Here is an 18,132-nt window from a genome sequence, read left to right on the forward strand (position 1 = left end):
TCAGCAGATGCAAGGAGTGTCCAAAGGAAATACATCCTTTGGCTGCGAAACGAATTCTTAGATACTAGTAAGGAACTGCTGAGTATGGGCTGTTTTACAAAAAAGGTGAAAAATCAAATCTTGTTGGATTCACAGAGAGTGATTATGTTGGAGACATTGACGATGGAAAGAGTACATCTGGTTATGTCTTTATAATGGGGACAGCAGCAATTTCATGGTTATCCAAAAAGCAGTCAATCATAACTCTCTCGACAACTGAAGCAAAACTTGTGGCAACAACAGCAGGTACTTGTCAAACAATTTGGCTACGTAATATTCTTGAGGAACTTTGTTTCAAACAGGATGGACCCACTTTCATTTACTATGACAACAGTTCAACAATCAATTTGTCCAAGAATCCTGTTTTGCACAAAAGAAGCAAGAATGTAGATGTGAAGTTGCATTTGCATGTTACTATAGGCTGCATTTATTTAGGCTTTTAATACTTAGTTGTTGCATTTATATAGTAGTTAGTTGCTATGTTTCTATTGGTAATATGCCTATTTAAGGGCTATTGGTTAGTGAATAAAAACTGTAAGAAAATTAGTATTTTCCTCCTCTTTATTTGTTGCCATTCATAATAGTTCTTTGTTTCTTTTAAAAGCTTTTTATTTTGCATCATATGTATGATATAATTATTATGTTGAATAGAGAAATCAAATAAATATGTTGATTTTTTAAAAGAATACAAATAGAAAAATTAAAACCTTTTTTCTAAAGTTTTTCCAATATGCTTATGTTGATCCTTTGGTTTGTGAAGCATTTGGAAAAGATATTTGTGTTTTTGAGAAAGCAAAATCCATCACAATAGAATAAGAAAATTTAAATATAAAAGTAGCTTCTATATTATATATTTTTTATTAATTTGATATTTAAAAAATAAAATTATTATTTTGATATCTAAACTTTAAATTCGTTGAACATTTTGATATTTTAATATAAAATCATTAGTCAACTTATTTATATGATATTAATATTAAATAAAATTATGGCACATGATATAAATATTAATTTATTGCTCATCATCTATTTTCATCTCAACATTTACATAAATATTTCAAAATTTTTAAAAAATATATTTCTAATTCAAAATTAAAAAAAAAAAGAATCAAGAGAAAGAAAAAATAAAATATTTATTGATGTGACAATAATTAATATGACGATAATTAAACATTTATAATACGTTAAATTATTTTATCGAATATTTATATCATATTAATCACTTAATAAAAATAATAATAAAAAAATTAAAGTATAATTTTATTTTTTTAAATATCAAAATAATAAAAATTTAAAAATACAGAGTTCATTTCACTTGTTAAAAAAAAAGAAAAAGCTTACGTTAATCAGTCCAAAATATCCTCGAAAGCATTGATTACTTTTTATTTCTTCCTATAAAAAGTGGTTTTATCCATGACACATGTCGGGGTTTAATTGGATTTTGGGTCAGTTGGCTCATTTTGAGCTGTGATTTGGGTCTTATTGCTTTTATTTGCTTTTTATTATTGCCTTATTTTTTTTATTAAATTTTAATTATTAAATTAATAAAATTTCTATTCTCTCTTCTTTTCATTTTTTTATCAAATAAAATCTAATTTTTTAATAGAATTTAAATTAATTATTTCCAAATTTCAATTTATAAATTTCTTTTTTACTATTTAGTTAAATCCAAATAGTAAAAATGAATATAATATATGTCATTATGATTCTTAATCTATAATTTTTTCTTTGCTAAATAAGATAAATTTTATTTTGTGAAAATCATTTTGACTTTGTGTTGAATTGAATAAACCAATTTAAGTTTTTTTTTTTTTTTGCTCATTTTATACTATTCTTTTTAATTTCTATTTATGAGCATTTTTTAAATTTACATCTCCCCAATTTCCTAAGACAATGGATGCATTAGAACTTAAACTATAACTATTTTGACTTTCATAGTCAATTTTTCAATTTTACTAATTCAAACTTAAAACAAACTTTTTTTTAATTTAAAAATAAAATTCGAACTATATTCTTTGAATAAAAATAATGTACGAATTAATTAATTAAATGAATTTGATAAAAATGAAGAAAAAGGATAAATTTCAAGACGAAATGGGCAAATAATGACTTGTTGAGGATGAGTAAGTTGTTGGATTCATTGTAGGCTGGGCAATTGATATGAGAAAGGGCCCAATGGCCCTATCAGATCAAGAAATCAAGATTCAAGAGATACTCTAAAAACAAATTAAGGCTCTTCTTCATCTTCAATAATTAATAGTTTGGGAATTCCCTCTTATTATTATTATTTTCAATAAAGGAGCCCAAGGGGTAAGAAAACTTAGATAAAAAATTACAAGTACTGAACATCTTATTTTAATTTTATAAAAATTTATCTTTTAAAAATATGAATGAACCATTTATACAAAATTTCAAATTCAATTCTCTTTTATTTTTGTCAGTTTTTTAATAAAGTTTTAAAATCCAAGAGGAGATTAGATGTAAATTTGTCAGTTTTTTAATTTTGTTTGTAAATTTAAAAAATTTCATCATCAAATATAAAAAATCTTTCAAATATATATAAATAATGGATAAACAAAGTGAAACAAAATTAGACCTTTAATCTTTGACAAAAAGAGGAAGTCTTATCTTTGTTAGAATTAAGAGGCCCTAGTTAGAACAAATAACTATGAGATAATCATTAAGTGATTGATTTAATTGATTAAGATTCGTTATGTTTTATGAAAAGATTTTAAGTTTGAGTCATATTGGTGACAGCATATTTTGTTAAGATAATCTCAAATGCACGATCTGTAATAACTTATCTTAGATTATCAGATACGATATATCTTGTCTTAACTTGAAGAATTGAACAACTTTTTTATTAACAATATTTTTTTACCAAAAAAAAAAAACTATGAGGTTCATTAAAAAAATAATTAAGAGGTCCAAATCTTATTATTTGTACTAAAAAAATTAGTTCAATAACGTTCGACTGTTTGTCTTGTTAGGGTCATTTCAAATATATGACTTGTAACTATCTGTTTTAAGTTATTAGGTACAATATATCTTATTTTGATTTGAAAAATTAAGCAACTTATCTATCTACGATTTTTTTTTACAAAAAAGAAATTGAGGTTCATTAAAAAAATAAATAAGAGGTCCAAATCTTATTATTTGTACTAAAAAAATTTGTTCGATAATGTTTAAGATTTTCAGTGTTTACATTAATGATTTTGAGTTTGAATCCCGTAGTTTTATCTAATATTTTATTTTAATTTGGAAATTTAACAACCTATACCCAAATTTTTATAAAAAAAAAAGAAAACAAATGCAAAAGCCATGAATTTAATTATTGGTTTTTTGTCCATAAGATCATGGAAAAGCACTTTAGAAAAATGCTTCATATATGTTTTCATCATATTTATCTAGAATTATAACAAAATACAGCCTAATACCCTTTTGTTGATCACAACCCAAATCATACGCCACTACTTGATAAATCAAAATCGAATCATTCCAAATTATTTGAAACTTTGAGTACAAAAAAATAGACCCTAATCAAGTTAATAATTATAAAAAAACAATGATTAATTATAGGAAAACATAAAGCAGTTTGGCTGAGCATTTGTCTCAGAGCCATTGAACCTGTAAAAGCAATGATCAAATTGTCATAATTTTGGACGAATTACTTGGTCATATTTAGCTGCGGAAAAAGGGATGTTTGGGAACCAAGAAAATATATTTTTATCTCACTATACACAGTGAATTAGAAGAAAATTAAGTTCCAATTACTTTCTTGTGGTAAATGATTTTTTAATCATCACAAGATTAAAGAAATTGAAGGCACATGTGTTTCTTGGCCTAGTACCAAGCTCTAGGGAATAGGAATTTATTTTAATGGACAAAGACAACTTCCCACAGAAACATGTTTGGATACCAAGTTTCTCTGGTTTCACCCACCTTTCTTTGCTTGGGCTTTAGCAGGCAAAGGTGGCCCTTTAACTCAAACATAAATTAAAAAAATACTATTATAATAAAAAATTCAACATATTCAAGATTTAAATTTTAAAATTAATATTTTTTATTCATAAATTACGACTCTTTAAAAAAAACATAATTGCTTTTTATTTTTCCACATACCTTAATTCTGTTAATTAATTCACTATAACCATTCTAAAGTTAATGGCTAAGTAACCTCTCCACCATGCAAAAATATTCTAGACCTTTCTAGCTAGGCTTTTCTTTTCTTTTTTTTCTTTTTCATTTTAAGTAGGTTAATCATGTGTAAGAAAAAAAAAAAAACAAATACAATCAATTACCTTTGATTAGCACATGTAAGAAAATTAAATCCATAGATAAATAAACCAAACGAAACATACAAGATTGAAAGAGGAAAATGAACACTGATATGGAGTATTGAACTAGAACATCAATTTTAGTCATTGGTTTCATACGTTTTATCTCAGACTACATCTAGATTAGAAATCGGTGGCTTGCTTGATCCGAAAAATAAAAAATTATTATTCATTATTTAAAAATATTTTGTAAGATTTAAATTTTTATTTTTTTAAACTTTTATTAGTGTATATTATCGTCAAATATATTTATTTATTATATCTATTTTAAAAAGTATGCATTTAAAGGATAATTAATAATTGTAATCGAATGGGGATCAATTGAACTGACAATAGAACATTTAATCCATTCAATCTCCGATCTTATTATTACAACCAGCTAGGCAGAGAAAGATTGATTTTTTTTTTAGTTCAACAACAAAGATTGATATTGAGACCATAGAGGGACAAACCTGATAGTTTTGCCGGCATTGGTGGATGCTACACTTAGAGACAGAGAAAAAATTGAAAAAAATAAAAATTAACTCAAAATTATAATATTTGATTTAGTTAGAATCGTTTTTTTATTCAATTCAAATTAAATTTCGATATTAAATGTATATATTAGGTTAAGATCAAATTTTGAATTGAAAAGTGAAAATTTGAAAAAAAAAAATTAAACCAAACTGAATTATATATATTTTTTATTAACTTTTATATTTTTTAATTTTTTATAAATAAAATAATTATTTTATACCTAAATTTATTTAAATATATAAAAAATAATATAAAAATAATATAAAAAAATTAAATTTAAAAAATCATTGAATTGAATTGAATATGTAAATTTTGATTTAGTTCGAATCGTATGAAATTTTAGTTAAAATTTGGATTGAATTTAAAAAATTTATAATTTTATATATTATCTAAAAAAATTGAATTGAATTTGATCAAATTCTAGTCTTTATTGCCTTTAGTTATACCTATATAAAAAAGTGGGGGATAAAATATACAATTCAAGGTTGTTAATATCGTATCGATAAATATTTTAAATTTTTATAAAATATATGATATATGTCGATATCAATTATTTTGATATATTAATTTGAATTTTTTTGATTTTGTACAAATATATTTATAAATATAAATGACTTGTACATAATAATAATATTAATAATCTACAAAATAAATATGTAATATCTTCAAAAATCAAATAAATATGTTTAAAAGTATAATAAATAATATCATCAATTTATCATTATATTTGTAAATACTTAATCCTATTATATGATATTTAAATGAGTAATTTTTTACATAAATATTAAGATAAAATTAAAAGATGAAAAAAATTTAATCTTAACTTCATGATTATTAAACTTTGAAAAGGAGTACAATTACTTTATTTAGAAAAATTAAAATACTTATAAATTTTGATTTGATAAAATAATATATAAAAGAAAACTAGTTATAATAAAAAATAAAGAAATCTAACTTTAAAGATTATTTTATTTATTAATTAATTTTTATTAGATTAAAAATAATCAAATAATAAAAAATAAATTAAAAATTAAAAAATATGTTTTATATTCATATATCAACTGAAATAAATTAATTTATTGAAATTAATCAAAATCGATAAAAATAATTTCTATTATTCGATATCAAATTGAAATTGGTTGATGCTACACTTAGAGACAGAGAAAAAAATTAAAAAAAATAAAAATTAACTCAAAATTATAATATTTGATTTAGTTAGAATCGTTTTTTTTATTCAATTAGAATTAATTTTAGATATTAAATGTATATATTAGGTTAAGATTAAATTTTGAATTGAAAAGTAAAAAATTGAAAAAAAAATCAAACCAAACCGAATTATATATATATATATTTAATTAACTTTTATATTTTTTTAAATTTTTATAAATAAAATACTTATTTTATACCTAAATTTATTTAAATAGATAAAAAAATTATATTAAAATAATATATAAAAAAACAAAAAGAATTAAATTTAAAAAATTGTTGAATGGAATAGAATATGTAAAATTTGACTTAGTTCAAATCATATGGAATTTTAGTTAGAATTTGGATTGAATTTAAAAAAATTATAATTTTATGCATTATTTAAAAAAACTGAATTGAATTTGATCAAATCAAAATTGTTATCGCCCTTAGTTATACCTATATAAAAAAGTGAGGGATAAAATGTACAATTCAAGGTTGTTAATATCGTATCGATAAATATTTTAATTTTTTATAAAATATATGATATATGTCGATATCAATTATTTTGATATATTAATTTAAATTTTTTGATTTTGTACAAATATATTTATAAATATAAATGACTTGTACATAATAATAATATTAATAATCTACAAAATAAATATGTAATATCTTCAAAAATCAAATAAATATGTTTAAAAGTATAATAAATAATATCATCAATTTATCATTATATTTGTAAATACTTAACCCTATTATATGATATTTAAATGAGTAATTTTTTATATAAATATGAAGATAAAATTAAAAGATGAAAAAAATTTAATCTTAACTTCGTGATTGTTAAACTTTAGAAAATGAGTATAATTACTTTATTTTAAAAAATTGAAATACTTATAAACTTTGATTTGATAAAATAATATATAAAAGAAAACTAGTTATAATAAAAAATAGAGAAATGCAACTTTTAAAGATGATTTTATCAATTAATTTTTTTATTAGATTAAAAATAATCAAATAATAAAAAATAAATTAAAAATTAAAAAATATGTTTTATATTCATATATCAACTGAAATAAATTAATTTATCAAAATTTATTGAAATCAATCAAAATCGATAAAAATAATTTCTATTATTCGATATCAAATTGAAATTGGTTGATGCTACACTTAGAGACAGAGAAAAAAATTAAAAAAAATAAAAATTAACTCAAAATTATAATATTTGATTTAGTTAGAATCGTTTTTTTTATTCAATTAGAATTAAATTTAGATATTAAATGTATATATTTGGTTAAGATCAAATTTTGAATTGAAAAGTAAAAAATTGAAAAAAAAAAATCAAACCAAACTAAATTATATATTTTTTTATTAACTTTTATATTTTTTTAAATTTTTATAAATAAAGTACTTATTTTATACCTAAATTTATTTAAATAGATAAAAAAATTATATTAAAATAATATATAAAAAACAAAAAGAATTAAATTTAAAAAATTGTTGAATGGAATAGAATATGTAAAATTTGATTTAGTTCTAATCATATGAAATTTTAGTTAGAATTTGGATTGAATTTAAAAAATTTATAATTTTATGCATTATTTTAAAAAATTGAATTGAATTTGATCAAATCAAAATTGTTATCACCCTTAGTTATACCTATATAAAAAAGTGGGGGATAAAATATACAATTCAAGGTTATTAATATCGTATCGATAAATATTTTAATTTTTTATAAAATATATGATATATGTCGATATCAATTATTTTGATATATTAATTTAAATTTTTTGATTTTGTACAAATATATTTATAAATATAAATGACTTGTACATAATAATAATATTAATAATCTACAAAATAAATATTTAATATCTTTAAAAATCAAATAAATATGTTTAAAAGTATAATAAATAATATCATCAATTTATCATTATATTTGTAAATACTTAACCCTATTATATGATATTTAAATGAGTAATTTTTTATATAAATATTAAGATAAAATTAAAAGATGAAAAAAATTTAATCTTAACTTCGTGAATGTTAAACTTTAGAAAATGAGTATAATTACTTTATTTTAAAAAATTGAAATATTTATAAACTTTGATTTGATAAAATAATATATAAAAGAAAACTAGTTATAATAAAAAAATAGAGAAATGCAACTTTAAGGTGATTTTATCAATTAATTTTTTTATTAGATTAAAAATAATCAAATAATAAAAAATAAATTAAAAATTAAAAATTAAAAAATATGTTTTTTATTCATATATCAACTGAAATAAATTAATTTATTGAAATTTATCAAAATCAATCAAAATCGATAAAAATAATTTATATTATTTGATATCAAATTCAATATAAAAATTATTTTTAAATATATTATTGTAACAGTTTTGGGTCCGCCAGACGTAAAAATGAGTTTTAAAATTGAAAAAAATAAAAAGAGTCACCACCAATCTTTGTTAGGGTATGATTGACCACCCAAAAGTTTATCATTTTAATAAAACTATAAAAACAGGTTTAAAGTTTATCAAAAAGATAAATTTCAGTTTACGAAAAATCAAGTTGGGTCCGGGAGTCGGTTACGCATGGGGAAGGATTAGCACCCCCACAACGCTCATAAATTGGTATCATTTAATTATGCGTTATTTTCGGTGTTGGATAAAAATGGTTTTAATTTGAAATTTAACATTAATTCCCTTCATTTGAAAAAATAAAATTTTGCTAAAAATTTTTATTTAGAACTATTGAGAAAATCTTTAAGTTAAAGAATTATCTTAAAATTCTCCAACATCTAGGCAGAATTTAAGATAACTCTTTTCGCTTAAGATTTAACACAATAATCCTCAAAATGAAATAACAATATTTATAAAAAAATAATTGTTAGTGACTCTCCAACATCTAGGCAGAGTACTAAGAATTATTTCTTTCAGAATGTTATTTTTATTTTATTTTATAATATCACAAAGAAATTTTTTTTGAAAAGTATTATTCTTTTTTATTATAAAATATTTTATCATCGAATGGCAAATTAAAGAGAGAATAATGCAATCAATTATCGATAATAACATGCTAACGTATGTATGCTAATGAATGTTATTTACAATGAAATGCAATTTAAGAGTTGAATTCTTAAGTATAATGAGACCACCCCAACTCTCCAACATCTAGGCAGAACTTAGGTGTGACTATTTATATTTAAGATCCCAATTTTATTATACTTTGTATTTATTAATCCTATTATTAATGTGAATTAAAAACTCGTGTGAAAAACTTGATGAAATGGAGTTTCCTAAATACCCTATCATTTAGGCAGCATTAGGGAACAAACAATTTCATGTGAGATTTTCACACGTATCTTTAAAGTTTTGAAATAGATTTAGGGTAAAATTTAGGGTTTAAGTTTAGGATTTAAGTAAAAAGTGAATATTTCTAAAAATCCCTATCATCTAAGCGGACTTTCGAAGCAAGTTCAATTTTTTATAATTTTTGAAAACTAATTAAAAATTTTTTATATGTTTTTTTTTTTTATGAAAATTCATTCATAATAATTTCCCAACATCTAGGCAGAATTATTTGTTTGAAAAAAAATATTTTTTATTCCCTCTAACATCTAGGCAAGGAAAATAAAAAGCTTATTCCATTATTATTATTATTTAAACATTTTTAATATATATTTTTTAGTTATTATTTTATATTATTTTTATTTTATTATTATTAATAACAATTAGATATTTATCCTAATAAATTTAAACATTTATCATGCATAAATATAAAATAAAAAAAATAATAATATACATATAAAAAAATTTAAAAAAAATTTTTTTTTACCTAAACCAGACCAGTCAACGGTCCGATCAACCCTGGTCTGGATGGTCTGACCGGTTCGACGGTTCGATCGACGGTTTGGGCGACCAGCGGTTCAGACCGGTTCACTGGCGGTTCGTCTAAACATGTTCAAGGCTGGCTGAAATGGGTCGTCGGGACGGGTTGTGCGGATCTCGAGTCAGGTTCGGTCCACGCGTGGATTTTCTAGGCTTGAAACGATGTCGTTTTGGTCTTATGCTCAAAACGACGTTGTTTTGGTCTTATGTTTTCTATAAAAATAAGATTTTTTTCCTCAGTTTGTTTCGTTTGGCAAAAAAAAAAAGCTTTTAGGGGGGGTTCTTTGGTCTCATCGAAATCCGACGCTGTGCCTGCACCAACCGTCGTGTGAGTCACCACCGACGGTGATCGTCGGTGATCGAAAAATGGTCAGAAAGTCACCATAAATTCCTCTGGACACCCTTTTTCCAGATCCGACCTTCGTTTGGCTTGAAAGTGGCTTAACTATCGTGAATCTGTCTTCAAAGTTTCGGATCTCTCATCTTTTTTTTTTTGTTGTGAACAAAAACTGATATATCTTCCTTCTTGCAGGTAGCTTGGCGCTGGGTTTCTCCCTACTTGGAGGACTGTGTTTATTTTTTTTTGTGTTTTGTTTAGATCTGTTTCATTTTCGGTTTGGAAATTTTGGAAGGGTTGCGTGAAATTTGGTTTCTTATGCATGGGAATGAGGGTCTGTCTGGGGTTGTTAAGGGTGTTTTGAGGGGGGGAAGAGTTCGTCTGAGTTTGAGGGTTTTCATGGGTAGATTGAATGGGTTTTCTTTTCTTTTTCGTTAGAGAGCCGAGAGAGCTTGAAGAGGAAAGGGTTGAGAATTTTAAATGGCTTCAATTAGGGGGATCTGGGTGGCTATAGGGTGGTTGTAGGTGGGCTGAACAGAGAACTGGTCAGGGGGCTGGTTGGGAGGCTGACAGGGGCGGCAGCGACGTCGTACCAGCCCCTGATTTCTATCTCATTTCTTTTTTTTAAATTTTTTAATTGATTTTTTAATTTTTTAATTATTATATATTTTAAATATTTATTATTATTATTATTATTATTATTATTATTATTATTATTAAACTGAAATGGACACAGTAGACCCGGATAAAATCGGTGTCTATAGCTGCTCCTCTTTGCACATTATTGAGAATCAAGAATAGGGCAAAGACAAAGACAACAATTTTGTCCGAAAGTAAATCATGAATTTTTTTTTTACAGGTTAGGTCAAATGATAAAGAAAACGAAATCGTGAGTTGAAAAATAAAGAATTGACTAAGGCAACATCGAAAGTCGAATAATAAAGAAAGTGATCGGGACGACACTGTGAGTCAAAGAATAACAAGATCAGGATTGAACTTAGATTAAATCGTAAGTCAGAAACAAGGTGACCGAGATTAAATCATGAGTAAGAGAAATATTAAGGATAAGAATTAAACCACGAATCAGAGAATAAAGAGATCGAGATTAAACCACGAATCAAAAAATGACGTTAAAGGATTAAATCATAAGTAATAAAATAAAGAGACCGGGATTAAACCACGAGTTAGAGGATAACAACAATCGAGATTAAACTGCGACTTTGAATTAAAGAGATCGGGATTAAACCATGAATCAAAAAATAAAGAGATCGAGATTAAACCGTGAGTCAAAAAATAACAACAATCGAGATTAAACTGTAATTTTAAATTGAAGAGATTGGGATTGAACAGTGAATCAGAGAATAAAGAGATCGGGATTAAACCGCGAGTCAAAAAATAACAACAATCGAGATTAAACTGTGATTTTAAATTAAAGAGATCGGGATTGAATCGCGAATCGGAAAATAAAGAGATCGGGATTAAACCGCGAGTCAAAAATTGACGTTAACTTAGATTGAATCACAAGTAAGAAAATAAAGTGACCGGGATTAAACTACGAGAAAGAAAAATAAAAACGACTGGGATTAAACCACGAGTCAGGGAATTAATAAAATGATCAGGATTAAACCATGAGTCAAAGATTAAAGATGACTAAGACTAAATCGTAAGTCAGAGAGTTAATGAAATGATCGGGATTAAACCACGAGTCAAATGATAAAGATGACTGAGACTGAACCACAAGTCAGAGAATTAATGAAATGATTGGGATTAAACCACGAACCAAAGATTAAAGATGATTGAGACTGAACCGTAAGTAAAAAAATTAATGAAATGACTGGGATTAAACTATGAGCCAAAGATTAAAGATAACTGGGATTGAACCGCAAGTCGAGGGATTAATGAAATGATCGGGATTAAACCATGAGTCGAAGATTAAAGATGACTAGGACTAAACCACAAGTTAGAGAATTAATGAAATGACCAAGATTAAACCACGAGTCAAAGGTTAAAAATGACTGGGACTGAACCGTAAGTCAAGAAACTATATAAGACTGAGCTATGAGTTGAGAAATAAGAGATTGGGTACTCCATAAACCAACAGTTTTGATTTAAAAAACAAATTGTGCTAGCATACCATCTTTAAGGCCATCATCTTTGTTTCGAGAAAGAAAAATGTTGATTCTTCCTGATGTCTCATAAAGGAACCTTCTATGTAACTTATCGAGAGGCATGTAATGCGTGCAATGATTGTAATAATGAAAAGACAATGATGCCGTCAATGAATTATATCATGCATTTCATCCAAGTTAATTCAACTTCTGGTTCAATTCTTTCAAACTTTAGAAGCCGTTTTCAGTAATCTCATCCTTTTTAAATCTTTCAATTTTCGAACAGAACTCTGTCTCATGACGGACCCATCTGGCTTTTAGTTGCCCTAAAATCTCCCTTTTTTTTATTCTTTATCACTTTTTTTCTTCTTTGTCTTCAGTAATCAATCGATTTTCTTTCATTCTTTTCACCCTCATGTTACTATTTTTGTCATCCTCGTATTGCATTCTCTTTTCGAGTGATGCATTGGTCTATTATGAAATTTATCAATCAATATCTTAATTTTAAATGACAAATGCAATGATTTTAAGTTCAAAGTTGGGTGTGCAATACGACCAGTAATAGGGTATTCGGGTTTAGAAAGATAAGCCTTTCAAGACATAAAGAACAAGTTGATTCAAAAGTATTTCAAAAATCAAATATCAATTTTCTAAATAATGAACATTTAGACGACCTCAGCCTACTCAGACCAGGTCTTTTCCTAAAAACTCGTTACATTTGTGATCTTGTCACCTGTGATTTCATATAACCAGTTTTTGCCCCACATCTATGACTAATGAGAACTTGCCCTCTAAAAGTCATCTCTTTTAATTCTGGTGACAATTCGTCCATTCGGTGTCACTCTTTCATTCTCTAAAAAACTTTTTCTGAGCTTCACCTTCATTCAAGCCGCCTTACAGGTTTTCAGCTTAAACGACCCCCTTTGACTCAAACCGCCCTTTTCAGATTTTCAATCTGAATCACTTTCTTTGTCATTTTTCTTTTTTTCATTTTTTTATTTATTTTATTTTATTTATTTTATTTATTTGTATATTTTTTCTTCTTTTTTTTTTCTTTTTTTTAAGTAAAATATTTCTTGACAATGTCTGAATTTACAAGATTTGGTAATTCATCTTCGTCCATTTCTGTAAGGATCAAAGCTTCACCAAAAAAAGCTTTTTTTACCACATATGGACCTTCCCAATTGGGCATCCATTTTCCTCTATTGTCATGCTGACATGGCAAAATCTTTTTCAAAACCAATTCACCTTCACGAAAGCATCGGGGTCGTATCCTTTTGTCATGTGCTCGTATGATTCTTCTTTGATACATTTGTTCAAAACTAAGTGCTGAGAGCTTTTTCTCTTCAATAAGATTCAATTGCTCGAAACGATTCTGAACCCATTCTGCCTCATCCAATTTTGTCTCTATCAATGCCCTCAAAGAAGGAATTTCCACTTCAATTGGCAGTATAGCTTCTATCCCAAACACTAGTGAAAATTGGGTGGCCCATGTAGAAGTTCGGATTGATGTTCTATAGGCAAGCAAAGCAAAAGGTAACTTTTCATGCCAATCCTTATACATGTCGATCATTTTTCCCAATATTCTCTTGATGTTCTTATTCGCAGCTTTCACTGCACTATTCATTTTTGGGGGATATGGTGCTGAATGATGATGCTTGATCTTAAACTATACACATAATTTTTTCATCATTTTATTGTTTAAATTGCTAGCATTATCTGAGATAATCTTTTTCGGGAGACCATACCGATATATTATTTCTTTTTTAATAAATCTGCACATCACTGATTGCGTAATACTAGTATACAAAGCTGCTTCCACTCATTTTGTAAAATAATCGATTACCACAAAGATAAATCGATGCCTATTTGAAGCTTTTGGGGTTATGGGTCCGATCACATCCATTCTCCACATGGAGAAAGCTCACGGTGGTGTCAAGATGTACAGCGAGACTGAAGGAGAATGAATTTTATCTGTATAAATTTGGCATTTGTGGCACTTTCTAGCATACCTGATGCAATCATTTTCCATTATAGACCAGTAGTAACTAGCTCTCATGATCTGTTTGGCCATCATATGCCCATTAGCATGTGTTCCACAAATCCCTTCATGTACTTCTTCAAGTATCATTCTTGTTTCCACAACATCGACGCACCTTAGCAAAATCTGATCTTAACTTTTTTTATACAAGATTTCTCCATCAAGCACAAAACCTGCTGTTAATCTTTGAATGATCCTCTTATCATTTTTTGAAGCCTGCTCTGGGTAGTTTTGACACTTGATATACTGTACAATGTCATAGTACCATGGTTGTCGATCTACCTTTTCTTTCACATTTGAACAGTGGGTTGGTGAAACTTTCATTTGTACTCTAATGGGCTGGATTCTCATACTATTATTTAACTTAAACATCGCTGCCAAAATGGCCAAGGCATCAGTAATCTGGTTTTTTTTTTAGGAACATGCTGAAATTAAATCTCTTTAAAATGTTTCCTCAAGCCAGCTATGTGCCTTTGGTATAACACTAGTTTTGAGTCTTTAGTCTCCCATTCACCTTTGAGTTGATAAATTACCAAGGCTAAATCCTCATATACTTCTAGTGTTTCAATTTTTTTTTTAATGGCCATCTGTAACCCCATGACACATGCCTCATATTCCATGACATTATTTGTGCAATTGAAATCTAACATCGCGGTACATGGGTAATAATTTCCTTTGGGGGATATTAGCACTGCTCCAATGCCATGCCTCATTATATTGGATGTTCTGTCGAAAAATATTTTCCATACTTCTCTTACAGGCTCTTTATCTTCATCCTACCAGATTGCCATCAAAACTTCATCTGAAAAGTCAAACTTCATAGGTTCATAATCTTCTATAGTTTGATCAGTAAGAAAATCAATAATTGCACTCTCTTTTATGAATTTTTATGTCACATACACAATATCATATTCTGAGAGCATGACCTGTCATCTCGTTAGCCTGCCTGATAAGGATGATTTTTCAAAAATGTATTTGAAGGGATCCAACTTTTATATTAGCCACATCGTATGGTAGAGCATGTATTGTCTGAGTCTACGGGTAGTCCAAGCCAGGGCACAACATATTTTTTCTATTTGAGGGTATTTGGCCTCGTACTCTGTAAATTTTTTACTCAAATAGTATATAGCATGCTCTTTCTTGTCAGTTTCATCTCTTTATCCCAATACACATCCCATCGATTTTTCTTGAATTGTTAGATATAAAATCAATGATCTTCCTGCAACTGGTGGAACCAACACCGGTGGGCTTATCAAATACTCTTTAATATTTTTAAATGCATTTTGGCATTCTTCATCCCATTCACCAGGATTATTTTTGTGAAGTAGCTTGAAGATTGGATCACATTTCGAGATAAATTGAGATATGAAGCGAGAAATATAATTCAATCGCCCCAAAAAGCCTATCACCTCCCTTTGCGTGCGTGGTGCTGACAATTCTTGAATAGCTTAAATTTTATCAAGGTCTACTTCTATACCTCTTTCGCTGATTATAAACCCTAACAATTTTACATATTTAACAGCAAATGTGCATTTGGCTAGATTCAACTTGAGCTAGTATCTTCGTAATCTTTCAAAAAGCTTTCTGAGATTAACAACATGATCTTCACTTTCTTGAGACTTAACTATATGTCATCAACATATATTTCTATCTCTTTATGCATCATATCATGAGAGAGAGTGACCATTGCCCTTTGATAAGTGGCACAAGCATTCTTTAGCCTAAAAGGTATAACTTTATAGCAAAACGTGCCCCACATTGTCACAAATATAGTTTTTTCCATATCTTCACGAGCCATTTTGATCTGATTGTAGCTGAAGAACCCGTCCATGAATGAAACAGTGGAGTGCTTAACAGTGTTATCCATAAGAGTATCAATATGTGACAATGAAAAATTATCCTTTAGGCTAGCCCTATTTAAATCTCGATAGTCCACACACATTCTAAGTTTTCTTTCTTGAAAACTGGGACTATATTGGCTACCCATTTAGGATACTTTACTACTTCTAAGAAACCAGCGTTAAATTACTTTTTTACTTCTTCTTTTATCTTCAGTAATATTTTTGGCTTCATACGTCTCAACCTCTGTTGTACTGGTTGGCATTCTAGTTTTAAGGTAGCCTATGCTCAACCATCTTTGTACTAAGTCCTGGCATATCTTGATAGGACCATGCGAATACATCCATGTACTCTTACAACAGATTCATCAACTTCTGCTTCTCGATCGATGATAGTGAAGTATCGATCCTGACTTCTTTCTTATTGTCACCATCTCTTAAATTTAATGGGTTAGTTGATTCCTGGTGGGATTCTATAATTTTTTTCTCTTGTTCTATCCATTTCAATAGGTCATGAGGTAAATCATAATCTTCTGAATCAACATCGTTATCAAGCTCGCTAATGTAAGTCGAATTTTCAAAATCAAACCCGATGTTATTGCTTTTGTCATCCATAATGTTCATTATTAGAAAACCTAAAAATGGGTATAATCACAAAGAAATATATATTGATCTTGGCAAGGGCAAAGAGAATGGTAGCGAAAGAAAAGAAAAATGAAAAATAGAGAACATGGTATAAGTGAAATGCATTGCATTCATCATTTTATTAAAATAATGAAAATAAGCCCATACACTTAACCTCTGCATGCTCTTGGGCAGAAGCAATTGGAATTTTTGAGTTTAAAGGTTCAAGGACAACAAAAATGGTACACCATTCTTTGAGTCTCCTAAAAAAAAAAATCTCGTCATCTTGCATGACTTTTTCATTTGCTTCTACTTGAAGTCATGATAAAGTTTCTTCTAATCCCATTACCAGTCCTCCTTGTTCAACTCCTGTTGACCCAGGATAGATATGCCTGACTGAACAGAAGGTTTCATACAAATAAGGGAACACCATTTTCCCATCAATCGAATTTTATCCTTTGAGACGTGTCATTCTCTTTTCTTTCTTTTTCAGCATTACATTCTTTTTATCAGCAGCTGTAGGCTTATAGCCTAACCCTCATCTTTTTTTATTTTCAATCGGGCATGGTGCTCTGGTGATTCCTTGTAAAGCTTTTCTTGAGCCTTGCCAGACTCGCCAACCCTTACCAGCAGTCTGCTTGATCATCATATTCGTAGCTTTTGACAATTGAAGGATCGGTATCCTTGACCCTTCTTTTACGTAAGTAGCGTTTGCTACTTTAAAAGCTCTGAAAGAACATTCAATTACTTATTCTACTATTTTAACATAGGGAGTTGTTAAGGTCTTTGTTACCAATAAGTTTTTTTCACCATCCACACAGATTTATTTTTCTTCTATGATGAATTTTACCTTATGATGTAGTGATAAAGGTATAATTTCGATCGTGTGAATCTAAGGTCTTTCAAGTAGACAACTATATGCTGGAGTTATGTCCATTACTTGAAATATGACATTAAAGGTATAAGGACCAACCTGTAATGGGATCTCTATATCGCCAATCACCTCTCTTTGTGTCCCGTCAAATGCTCTTATAATCATATGACTATTTCGCATATGAAAGGGATCTACTGAAAACTTTGATAATGTCGTCAGAGGCATAACATTAATAGACAATCTATTGTCAATCAGCACTTTAGCCATAGTGTGGGACTTACACTTGACAGTAACATGTAAGGCCTTAACACTACCACGTCCCTCTAGAGGTATTTCATCA

The 18,132-nt window shown here is 27.5% G+C and overlaps 1 protein-coding gene across 1 annotated transcript; it reads right to left on the minus strand.

The window, feature by feature from the left end:
• Nucleotides 1-1,906: 1,906 nt before the first annotated feature.
• On the minus strand, nucleotides 1,907-14,042 carry LOC149512489 (uncharacterized). The gene is made up of 2 exons (XM_089751457.1): nucleotides 13,512-14,042; nucleotides 1,907-1,924 (listed from the first exon to the last, which is right to left on the minus strand). The coding sequence occupies exons 1-2, from the start codon at nucleotides 14,040-14,042 to the stop codon at nucleotides 1,907-1,909; spliced, it is 549 nt and encodes a 182-aa protein (XP_089607583.1).
• Between the last annotated feature and the right edge of the window lie 4,090 nt (nucleotides 14,043-18,132).

The sequence above is a fragment of the Durio zibethinus genome, chromosome 22 (genome assembly GCF_047325235.1).
Source record: "Durio zibethinus cultivar Kanyao isolate XHJ-2024 chromosome 22, ASM4732523v1, whole genome shotgun sequence".
NCBI classification, from domain to species: Eukaryota; Viridiplantae; Streptophyta; class Magnoliopsida; order Malvales; family Malvaceae; genus Durio; species Durio zibethinus.

Bases quoted from the DNA above. Each gene is read 5' to 3' on its own strand.
- LOC149512489 (XM_089751457.1), bottom strand. From the start codon at position 14,042: ATGAATAGTGCAGTGAAAGCTGCGAATAAGAACATCAAGAGAATATTG.